General features: G+C 58.1%; 1 protein-coding gene across 2 annotated transcripts; it reads left to right on the forward strand.

Moving 5' to 3' along the window:
• The first annotated feature begins 82 nt into the window (after positions 1–82).
• Positions 83–10031, forward strand: TINAGL1 (tubulointerstitial nephritis antigen like 1). Of its 2 annotated transcripts, XM_024766949.1 has the most exons (12): positions 83–168; positions 695–1006; positions 1940–2003; positions 5714–5806; positions 6024–6138; positions 7426–7549; positions 7640–7790; positions 7919–8108; positions 8223–8268; positions 8542–8665; positions 9421–9466; positions 9574–10031. In XM_024766949.1, the coding sequence occupies exons 2-12, from the start codon at positions 703–705 to the stop codon at positions 9712–9714; spliced, it is 1398 nt and encodes a 465-aa protein (XP_024622717.1). In that variant the 5' UTR covers positions 83–168; positions 695–702; the 3' UTR covers positions 9715–10031. The 2 variants fall into 2 exon arrangements, with proteins under 2 accessions (XP_024622717.1, XP_024622718.1); XM_024766950.1 differs by lacking the exon at positions 695–1006 and having other exon boundaries at positions 92–168.
• Positions 10032–11473: the final 1442 nt, after the last annotated feature.

Here is an 11473-nt window from a genome sequence, read left to right on the forward strand (position 1 = left end):
CGGGGCCCCTCCCTCCCGCAGCCGGGGGCGGGGCGGGGCGCAGGGCGGGGCGGTACAAAAAGCGATCCCGCCCCGCGTTCCTCACTTGACTTTGAGTGTCCGGCGGTCGCAGGAGCGGGAAGGCGGAGGCGAGTAGGGCAGCCGGGCTCAGCCCACACCCCTCACCAGGTAGGGACGCTCCCCTGCTCAGAGGGGAGACGGTGTAGACAGAAGGAACAGAGAGCATGAGGGGCCAGGTGGAGGGACCAAGACAGGTGGCAGAGAGCGAGAGTGGAGGGGGGCAGAGGGGCACAGAGAGAGGGACACGTGAGGGCACAAAGTCAGGGACCCCCATCGAGGACGGAGGCTGAGGGAGGCACAGGGATCCAGAACAGGAGGAGACCCCGGGTGCAAACCATGGGTGTTGAGTGGGGAGCACCAAGAATGCCACCATCCCCACCTCCTGTCCTTGAAGGTCCCCCGGCAGGTCAGGGAGGGGCTCCACTTCTTGCCTAAGCCCCTTCCCCCAGTAAGCCAGGGCACGTAAATTGTGGCTTCTCGCCCCTGTCCTGCCTGGGGACACAGGAATCAGGGTCCCTGCTGGAACCCCTTGGACTCACAGCCCCAGGAAGCTGGGAGATCAGTCCCTGGGGTGCCAGGGAATCTCTGTTGCCCACCACTTCTGACCCCTGAATTCTGCCCTCCCTGGGCCCAGGAGGCACCATGTGGCGATGTCCACTGGGGCTGCTGCTGCTGCTGGCTGGCGAGTTGGCCCTGGGTGCCCAGCGGGGTCGTGGGCGCCGGGAGCTAGCACCGGCTCTCCACCTGCGGGGCATCCGGGATGCGGGTGGCCGGTACTGCCAGGAGCAGGACCTGTGCTGCCGCGGCCGCGCCGATGACTGCGCCCTGCCCTACCTGGGTGCTACCTGTTACTGTGACCTCTTCTGCAACCGCACCGTCTCCGACTGCTGCCCTGACTTCTGGGACTTCTGCCTCGGCGTGCCACCCCCCTTTCCCCCCATCCAAGGTGGGCACCAGACGGCCAGGGGTGGGTCGCTTTGTCAAGCCCAAACTCAGCAAGGCTCAGGAGCAAGGCTGACACATTGACATTTCCAGGGGGAGGCTTTGTAGAATCTGGGAAAGAGACCCTGCCCGTCTCTCTGCACTTCCGGGAAGTCCCCACTCTGGTCTAACTTGAATCTCTCCAGTAAGATGGAAAAAGAAGAGCCTCGGTCTGTGGGATTTTAAGTTGGCCCAGGAGAAGGGCAGCCTCCTGCCCTTTCTCCCAGTCCTGCCTGTCTCCATATTCCGGACTTAGAAGGTGCTGGCCACACCTGGTGACTCACCCTCAGACTGATAAAGCACGCAGGGGCTGGTCAGCGTCATCTTAACAATTCCTCTGCCTTTGCTCAGGACTCTCTACCCCTGAGACGGCTGGTCACACCTGGGAGGTGGGTTAAGTCTGTTCCTGCTCTCAGCTCTCACCACCATCCACTCGCCCTTATGCAAGAGGAGAGTCACTTGAATTCTTTCCCACAATTCCATGGCGCTGCGGGTGTGAGACTGCATACCTGGGTTGTCACCCCAAAGTGCTGTGTCATCTTAGGGGAGTCACTCACCTTCTCTGGGCTTTGGCTTCCCCATACCCCTCCCACTCCCCATCTCCAAACCCCTACTCATTTAAATGGCATAGGATCTAAGGAATGTTGTGGAGGGCATCCAAGAGAAGCAAGAGGGATCCAGGTCGGAGTCACTGAAGAACTTCCCAAGTAGCAGTTGGTGTGTGACCCTGTAGGAGATGTCTTAAGTTATAGCTTGGCTTTAGTTTCAGTGAGGGCGGGTGTGTGTGAGTGTGTGTGTTTGGGAGGGTTCGGGACACCTGACCTCTGAGGACCTGGCCATCTCAACCCGTCGTCTCTGGTCTTGGCTCCACGTCTCTGTCTGACTTTCCTCCCACCAGGATGTATGCACAGGGGTCGCATCTATCCAGTCCTGGGAACCTACTGGGACAACTGTAACCGTTGGTGAGTGTTGGGGGCTTGCCTTGTGGGCTTTGTGGAACAGACTTGTTTCAAACCCTATCCCTGTCACTCACTTGCTGGGGGCAAGGCCTTTCCCTTTTCTGAGCCTCAGTTTCCGCATCTGTAACATGGGAATTTTTACACGGACCATGTCAACTTCTGTACCAGCATTCCAACAGCAGTCCCCAGGAGCAGTCAACCATGGATGCCCAGCTCCAGGTGCAGCCCCTCCTGCCTGGGGCTAGGCTACCGCCCCTCCCAAGCTTTCTCCCTGTCACGGGAGAGTCCAAGAAGGGGGCGCCAGGAAGGAAACCTCTGACTGCAGCATCCGTTGCCCTGGACCGGATGAGGGTCAGGGATGGCTGAGCTGGCAGCCAGCCAGACTGTAGCAGGGCCTTCCCTGGAATGTGGCCCCTCCTCCTCCCCCAACCCTCCCCACCATTCCCAGTAGGAGGATGAAGGGGTTGGGGTGCCCCCTTACCCTAATCTGAGGCCTGAGATGGGAGGTGCGAAGCCTTGAATCCCTTAATGGAAATAATGGGGACCCTAAGACTTAGAGGAGGAGGCCCTGCACCCACTCCACCCCATGCCCTGGGACTGAGAGGGCCCCAGGGAGGAGGAAACTTTTTGGAATGCATTACGCATAAGCTGTTTCCATTGCCTCACTGGCGTGAGGGGTGCCTGGGTCACAGTGAGAGTGGGGACTCGTGCATTTTAGCGTGTGTCTGGGTGACAGAGCATGTGTGTGTGTGCATGCTTTGAGTGTGTGTGACCTGTGTGTGTGTTTCAAAAGATGGAGCATGCTTGCCTGATTCTGCTGTTACTGATAGGATGCCTCTGGACATGGAGGGGTTAACACGCTCTCTCGGTCCCTTCCCTAGGGCCTGGCCACCCAGGCCCCCTCTGGAATGCTGGGACCTGCTGCCACCAGTCCTGCCTAGACCTGCTTGGACAGCCCTGGGGGGCAAAGAGGGAGGTGGCAGGAAAGGACTGACCAAGCCACTGCCCTCCCAGGCCAGTTCTGGCTGTGTTCCCTGCACTTGACACCTGACGGAGGGTGTGGGACAGTGTCTGTGGGCCTCCCAGGCTCTGTGAGCCCTCGAGGATGCTTTCGAGAGTCAGAGGGGGAAGGGAAGGACGAAAGCCTCCCTGAAAGTGCCCCCGCAGCTCCTGGGGCTGGAGATCCCAGCCATACTGGGTCCTCATCCCCTTGAGGCTCCTTAAAAGGCAACAAGGGAGGCGGGAGCCTTGGGCGGGCTTGAAAGGATGCAGTTTAGCATCTTGTCATAGCAGAGTTATGAGCTTGTAAAAGCACTATAGAATTCATAGAATTCAACTGTTTAGTCAACACCTATTAGAGACCTACTATGTGCCAGGTGCTGTGCTGGGCCAAGGAGATGCAGCCAGAATGCGGCAGACAGTCCTTGTCCCTGCACTGGAGCCTCTAGTCGAGTGGTGACACAAATAATAAACCTGTCGTTACAACCTTACAGGTGTGATGGGGGGAAAAGAGGTTATTGGGGCACCCTAGTTTAGAGTGGGATGGGGGCGAGGGAAGGCTACTCCGGAAGGGATATTTATGCAGATACCAGGCAGATGAGAGCATGAGTGGCCCAGGCCCAGAAGGAGGGAACATGGGGGGAAATGGCTTGTGGAACGGCCAGGAGGTGGGACCGAGCTCATTGCAGCTGGAGCTGTGAAATGGGAAGAGAGGCCCCGAGGAGGGGCAGGCTGCGTCCCGTGGGTCTCATAAGCTGTGCCAAGGATTTTGCATTTTGCTCTAAGTGTCGTGCACAGCCCCTTGGGGAGCACACAGTCTGATTTGTGTTGTTCAGAGATCTCTCTGGCTTTAAGAGAGGGGTGTGTGTATTGGGCGGAGGGAATCACAATGAAGCAGGGAGCCTGGTTAGGAAGCCACTGCTGGGGTGGCGGGGGCGGGGGGGTCCAGGTGAGAGGGGATAAGGGGCCAGAGTAGGGTGGTGGTGGTGGAGGGGTGAGAGACAGGTGGATTCGGAGTCTTTCATGACCGGCTCATAGGGCAGGCTGGTGGTAGGTGGGTATGGGTGAGGGGCAGGCGGTAGGGGAGACACCACGGACCACATGGAGTTCTGGCTTGAACAGCTGGGTAGATAAGGTGCCGTTTTCTGAGTTGAGGATGTTAAGGGAGGAACAGGTTTTGGGGGAAGATAGTTTGGCCATTCTGAGATGCCTTTCACACACCCAGAGGAGCTGTCAGGAGGCCAGCTGGGTAGGAGTCTGAAACTCAAGGGGGTGGGGAGTTGGGGTTCCTGTAATGAGAACAATCATGGAAGATAACAATTCTTGAGCACATCACATGGTCCAGGCCCTGGGCTGAGTACTTTGCAAGCTTGCCTTTTAATCCCTGGAAGGTGGTACTATTATTATCCTCATCTTACAGACAACATTGAGGGAGAGTTTAAAATGACTTACCTAAGGTCACATGACTAGTCAGCTAGACTCTGAACCCTGGATTCAATTCAGAATCCATGCTCTTCATCACTTCACTGTACTGCCCCATTCATTCATTCATTCATTCCACAAATATCTATTGGGTGGGTGGCTACTATGTGCTAGGTTTTGTTTTTAGGCACTGAAGGTATCAAACAATACCTGCCCTCAAGGACCTTAGATTCTGTGAAGAAACAGGTATAGACAATATAAATAACTAAAGATATAATACGTCAGATAGTGATGACAGGCTGAGGAGAAAAGAAAACAGGGAAGCAGGGTAGGAAGGGTGGAGGATGCTGAGTTAGGGTGGCCAGGGCAGGCCACCCTGAGAAGGTGACATTTGAATAAGGACTTAGAAGAAGTGAGAGGGGCCGTGAGGATGTTGGAGGAAGAACCGTGCAAAGGCCCGGGGGCAGGAGCACGGCTGGTGTCAACAGTCAGGACCAGCCTGGCTGGGACCTCAGGAACCAGGACGGGGACGAGGGGGTCAGAGAGGGGACAGGAGGACAGATCGTGCAGGGCCTTGTTGGCGCTGGAAGGACTTTGGCTCTTATTCTTGATGTGAAGCCAGTGGCAGGTTTTGGGCAGGGGAATGGCATGATATGATTTGTGTTTAACAGGATCGCTTGGGCAGCTGTGTTAAAAATATACCGAAGCGGGGGGGGGTGGGGTGGGCACTGGGCAGAATCGGGGAGAGCAGTGAGGAGGCTACAGCAGAATCCAAGTGAAAGGTGATTGGACCATGGTGGCTACAGAAAAGAATGAGACATGGTTTGGATTCTGGATGTGTTTTTAAGGTAGAGTCAACACGATCTGCCAATGAATCGGGTTAGCAAGTGAGAGAGGGTCCAGGGTGCCTCCCAGGCTTTTGGCCTGCACTCCAGGAGAGGATGGAGTGCCATTTTCGAGTACTGTGGCAGGCGCAGGCCTGGGGGTAGGGGAGAACAGGAATTTGGTTTGGGATGTGGTGAGTGTGACCTGTTAGACACCCAGGAGGTGATGTGGTGTAGCAGTAATATCCTTGAATCTGGAGTTTAGGGAGAGATCTGAGAAGCAGATATAAACTTGAGAATCATAAATTTGAAATTGACATTTAAAGCCACCAGGCTGGATGGGATCATCTGGCGGTCCTCTCATAGGTGCTGATGCAGAATTTCAGGCCCATGTTGACCTCTGAGGCCTCCTCCCTTCCAAGGATGCCCAGCACCACCTCACCTCTTCCTTTCCTCCTGTTCTTCCAGCACCTGCCAGGAGAAAGGGCAGTGGGAGTGTGACCAGGAGCCATGCCTGGTGGACGAAAACATGATCAAGGCCATCAACCAAGGCAACTATGGGTGAGAGGCCCTAAAAATGCCCCGAGTGGGCACACATGTGCGTGCACACACATACACATGTATGTTCTGCCCGAGATGCGTGTCCTGCCAGGCACACCCACACTCAGATCTTATTCATGCGTACATTTAGCTGGTAGGCATCTCTCCCACCCACGTGCGCATACCTCCAGGACCCCCAGCCTTGGCCGGTCTGTGACCTCCATCCCCTCTCTTTCAGGTGGCGGGCTGGGAACCACAGTGCCTTCTGGGGCATGACCCTGGATGAGGGCATTCGCTACCGCCTGGGCACCATCCGCCCGTCTTCCTCCGTCACCAATATGAATGAGATTCATGTAAGTCCATCCCTGCCCACAATCCTGCCATCTCCTCTTGGCCTACCACCCCAGGGACCCTGGCACCCTGTGCCCTGCTTCTCCAAGGGCCTAGGCCTGTCCCCCACCAATAGGCTGTGTATCCCTGGACAAGGGACTCCCCTTCTCTGGGCCTTGGGTTTCTGCCTATAACAAGATGTGCTGTACTGCAAGAACTGATGCTCAGATTCTAAGTTTTGTGGTCCCAGCATCTGACCCTCCCTAGCTTCTCTGGCCTCTCCGGCTCGGGAAAAATGTCATTGGTCCCAGTATGGCTGGGTTAGGGCCCTAAGGGCCAGGAGGTCACCTTGGTATTTTGGGAAGGGAGGGACAGACACTCCTCCAGCTTTGGCCAGAGAGCAGCAATTCTCGGAAACAAACACCATCTCAGCAGAACCCCCAGGGAGGAGGGGGTTTCACCCTTCCCACCAGTGGGACCCTCCAGAGGGAGAAATGAGAACCAGACCCAGAACAGTCAAAGGGCGAGGAAGGGAGCTTGAGTGGGACACATGCCGGAGGCTCCTTCCATCAGTGGCCGGCAGGGAGGAGGCAGTGACTGGCCAGAGCGGCCCTCCCTGCAGAGGGAGCTCAGCTCAAGGCTGAGGTGACCAGACCCTGCCCCTGCCCTTACTCCCCTGGGCCTCCGGCTATTTTCTGCCTCCTGCTGTTTGCCTTGGCAGCCTGCCCAGTCACGGGACCTTACTGCTTCTTCCCTCCCCTGCCCTTTGGGGCCTGAAGCCCAAGGTCCTGGTGGGAAGAAGGATGTAGCAGATCAGAAGGTACAGAGGAGGAAAGAGGCAGCGGTTGAGGATGGAAAGTGGCCCGACCACTTCCCTATTCCTGGCTTCAATTGCCTCACCTGTAAAACAGGACTAGTCACCCCCCACCTGACACTAGAGAGGCACTAAATGGTGTCTGGGTCTTCCTCTGGGTCACCGTGGAGGTTGCTGGAGTCTCTCAGCAACAGAGGGCTCAAGATCAAACTGCAGAAGGCCCTGGACTTTTTTTTTTTAAACATCTTTATTGGAGTATAATTGCTTTACAGCGGTGTGTTAGTTGCTGCTGTATAACAAAGTGAATCAGCTATGCATGTACATACATCCCCATATCTCTTCCCCCTTGCGTCTCCCTCCCACCCTCCCTATCCCACCCCTTAGGTGGTCACAGAGCACCGAGGCCCTGGACTCTTGGGAGACCTCCAATGCCTAGGGCCCCTGAGCGGCAGTCTGGGGCAGAGGCAGGAGGCAGACAGTGACCTTTTCCTTGCAGACAGTGCTGGGCCCAGGGGAGGTGCTGCCCAGAGCCTTCGAGGCCTCTGAGAAGTGGCCCAACTTGATCCACGACCCTCTTGACCAGGGCAACTGTGCAGGCTCCTGGGCCTTCTCCACGGCAGGTATGTTCAAGGGCAGGGGCTGGCCAGGTGGGAAAGGAGGGCAAAGGCCTGAGCCCCCTGACAGCCCCTCTACCTCCCCCCCCCCACCAGCTGTGGCATCTGATCGAGTCTCAATCCATTCTCTGGGGCACATGACACCTGTCCTGTCACCCCAGAACCTGCTGTCTTGTGACACGCACAACCAGCAGGGTTGCCGCGGTGGGCGACTTGACGGTGCCTGGTGGTTCCTGCGCCGTCGAGGGTGAGCAGCAAGGGGGTAGGGAAGAGGGCATGAGGCGGGGGTCTTAGGAAGGGAAAGCCTGCAGGAAGGGCCTGGGCCAGGCTGCCCCATGCCCACTCTGTCCCCGCTCCCTCCTGCTGCCCCTGCAGGGTTGTGTCTGACCACTGCTACCCGTTCTCGGGCCATGGGTGGGACGAGGCTGGCTCCGCACCCCGCTGCATGATGCACAGTCGGGCCATGGGTCGGGGCAAACGGCAGGCCACCGCCCGCTGCCCCAGTAGCTATGTCCATGCCAATGACATCTACCAGGTCACTCCTGCCTACCGCCTCGGCTCCAACGTAAGTCTGCACTTGGGTGAGGGGGCAAAGGCAGGAGAGCTGGAAGGTTGGCCAAAGGCTTAAGCCTCGCTCGCGCCTGATGGATACTCTCCTCCCCACCCCCTCACCCTCCAGGAGAAGGAGATCATGAAGGAGCTGATGGAGAATGGCCCTGTCCAAGGTAAATGCCCCTCATCCTGTCCCCTGATTCCAGAAGCTTGTGCCTGCTTGACACTGGGCACAGAGGCACAGGTGGTCCGTACAGCATTGAGCAGCAAGTCCGTTGGGGCCAGGAGTGGGAAAAACCATGTCCCTTCCCCAGGAGTAGCACCTGGAGGGGGCACTTAGAGTCTTGGTACCAGAGGCCCCGGGGCCTGGGCATGCATCTCCAGGCTTGGGTGTCAGTGCCTGTGCTGATGGGCTGAGCCAGCCCCATTTTGACCTCTGCCCACAGCCCTCATGGAGGTGCATGAGGACTTCTTCCTGTACCAGAGCGGCATCTACAGCCATACACCAGTGAGCCTTGGGAGGCCGGAGCAATACCGCCATCATGGGACCCATTCGGTCAAGATCACAGGGTGAGGGCCTTGGTGGGCAGGGGGGTTGGGGGCAGCAGGGCTTGCACTGGGGCCTCTGAGTCTGCCTTGAGTCCTTACCACCTCTCTGCAAAGCTCCATTTCATAGGGGAGGAAACCGAGACTCAAAAAGAGGAGGTACTTGCCCTGGGTCACACCAAGAGTTAGGGGCCTTTTAAGGTGTTCTAGAACTCTTCCTTCCTTACACACTGGGAAAACTAACTCCAAATGAAATACAGACAAGGATTCAAGAGTTGCTCAACCTCTCCTCAGCTCAGCACCTGTCCCAGCTCTGCCTGACTCACTCCCCCAGCCCTCAGTTTCCCCAGCTGATATAAGAGGCAATGCTAGAGTCACTGATTTCAATAGTCCAACCAATGAAATGTACTTTGCACACACACACTGCCCCCTGCCCCCCATCCCCCACCAGGTGAGGAGGGAGGGCAGGCAGATGTATGAGGTCCCAGAGAACTGGTCGCTGGGATGTGGATCCCTGGAGGGTGGAGGCCCAGTTTCCCTCCTTTTCTGCTTCCCCCTCCAGTTGTCCCTTTGGGACCGTCCCCACACCAGGCACAGGTGCACAGAATTAGAGATGTGGAGACTGAGGGAGGTGCAGAGAGGGACAGAAAGCTGCCCAAGTCCTGAGGGTGCACCCAAGTCACCAATGGCAACAGGGGCCTGGGCAGGGAAGGCCGCGGGGCGGGAGCTCCTGAAAGCAGGTGAATCAGCGCCCTTCCCCCTCCGGCTCTGCCCCGCAGGTGGGGGGAGGAGACGCTGCCCGACGGAAGGACGCTCAAGTACTGGGTGAGTCCCTGCGCCGCGTGCCCTGCGGCCGCTGTCACCTTCCCCCGGGCCTCCTGTCCTCTTCCCCCACTCCAGTTCCCCTCCTCACGGCTCCTTCTCATTCCCAGACGGCGGCCAACTCGTGGGGCCCAGCCTGGGGAGAGAGGGGCCACTTCCGCATCGTGCGCGGCGCCAACGAGTGCGACATCGAGAGCTTCGTGCTGGGCGTCTGGGGCCGCGTGGGAATGGAGGACATGGGTCACCACTGAGGCCGCGGGCACCACGCCGGGAAGAGCCCTCTGTGGGGCAGCAGCCCCCGCCCGCCCGACGGAGCTCCGGGCCCCAGGGGCCTAATCCTCGCGCGCGAGGGTTCCGCTGACGCTGACGCAGCTCCCGGCTTGGGAGCCTCGGACAGGCGAGGCTGGCGGAGCCCCCAGACCTCCCAGCGGGGGCCGGGCAGGGCCTGGCCGGGAAGGAGCAAGACCACCGAAGCTAGGACACCCCCTTCTCCGGCCCCACCACTCCACCCCACCCTTGTACTCTTATTTCTCAAAGATATTTATTTTTCTTTTCACTGTTTTAAAATAAAAACAAAGTATTGATAACTATGTATCTTGGAACTTCTGGATGTGGAGAGCCAGGCCAGAGTTTGGGTGGCATATGGTTAGACAGCAGAAAGGACTGCCTAAAGCCATGCTGGTTGGCCGGGGTGGGGGGTGGGGTGGACCAGAAATCTTAGCCTCCATTCAGCCCTAATTGTCAGTGGCCCTGGACACTGACCCACTTGGAGGTGGGGCATGGATGGCATGGCTTCTGGCCCCTAGAGAGTCGTGGGCCCGTGGGAACCACTTCTCAGACGCTGAGTCAGCGCTGCCTGAGGCGGGGGAATCCAACCCACCAATCAGCAGAACTGGTGCCAGTGCCCAGCAGGCAAGGGGGGCACAGCCCCACAGAAGCTGGAGCCTCTGTCTCTGCAGATCAGCCTCTCCAAGCCACCCAGGCAAAGGGGACCCCCTGCTTCCCCTACCCCTAGGCCAGGCTGGGCCTGCCTCTCTGAGCCCTCTCCCTCCCCCACCTCCCTGTGCTCCCAGTGCCTGGAGAATTAAGTCCAGGCCTCGGCCTGGCATTCAAGGCCATCAGGACCCACCCCCACCAGCCTCCTCACCAGCTTCTTCACTCAGTGCCCAGGCGACTCCAGAGTCCTCACTGCTCGCTAGTGTCCAGTACACACGCAGACCACTGGGCATTTGCACATGCCGCTCTCAGTCCAGATGCCCTTCCGTTCCACCCCCTCCCCTATCCCACTGCTGTTTCAAAGCCAACTCCAGGGTTTCTTCAATCAGACAGTACTGGTGGAGAGTAACTGATGTGCCAGGTGCCGTGCAAGGGACCCACGAGTCCCCAAAGCACCGCAACCCAACTTAGCATGGCTTAGACACCCCCTCCCTGAGCTCATCTGCATCTTGCCCTTTCACCAGTATTTCACGTATCCTTCTTATGCTGGAAGTTCCTTGAGGGCAGCGACTGGGTCTGGTTCATTGATGAGTCCTGGTACCCACACCTGTACACTGGATAAGGTGGTGTTACAGTTTGTGGAATGGTTGAATGAATATAACCCATTCTTTCCCCCCCATTCCCTTCTCAAGACTCCCTCCTCAGCCCACCCCTCTAGGCACCGAGGTCAGTATGAAGCCCTGCCTTTCCAGGAGCTCAGGCACCCTGCTGTGCCTGGTGATGGGGCCTCCCATGGCAGGAATCCTCCTTGCCCCCACCCCCAGCTGAACAGGAAGGCAGGGGAGCCAGAGTCGCTGAGCAGAGGCAGCAGGGAGGTCTGTCCCCTGGCAGGCAGCCCCTCAGGGCCAGCCTTGTCGCCTGGGCTGCTTGGGCATCACCTGAAAGGAATGCGGGGTGACCGATAAGCCGCTGCCTTTGTTTCATTTCCTGTTTGCTAGGACGTCCCGAGCCGGCTCCCCTGGCTGGCCCGCCTGTCCCCAAGGAGCCAAGGCTGGCCCGGGGCCCTGGGGACAA

This window comes from Neophocaena asiaeorientalis, unplaced genomic scaffold, assembly GCF_003031525.2.
Source record: "Neophocaena asiaeorientalis asiaeorientalis breed wild unplaced genomic scaffold, Neophocaena_asiaeorientalis_V1.1 scaffold79, whole genome shotgun sequence".
NCBI classification, from domain to species: domain Eukaryota; kingdom Metazoa; phylum Chordata; class Mammalia; order Artiodactyla; family Phocoenidae; genus Neophocaena; species Neophocaena asiaeorientalis.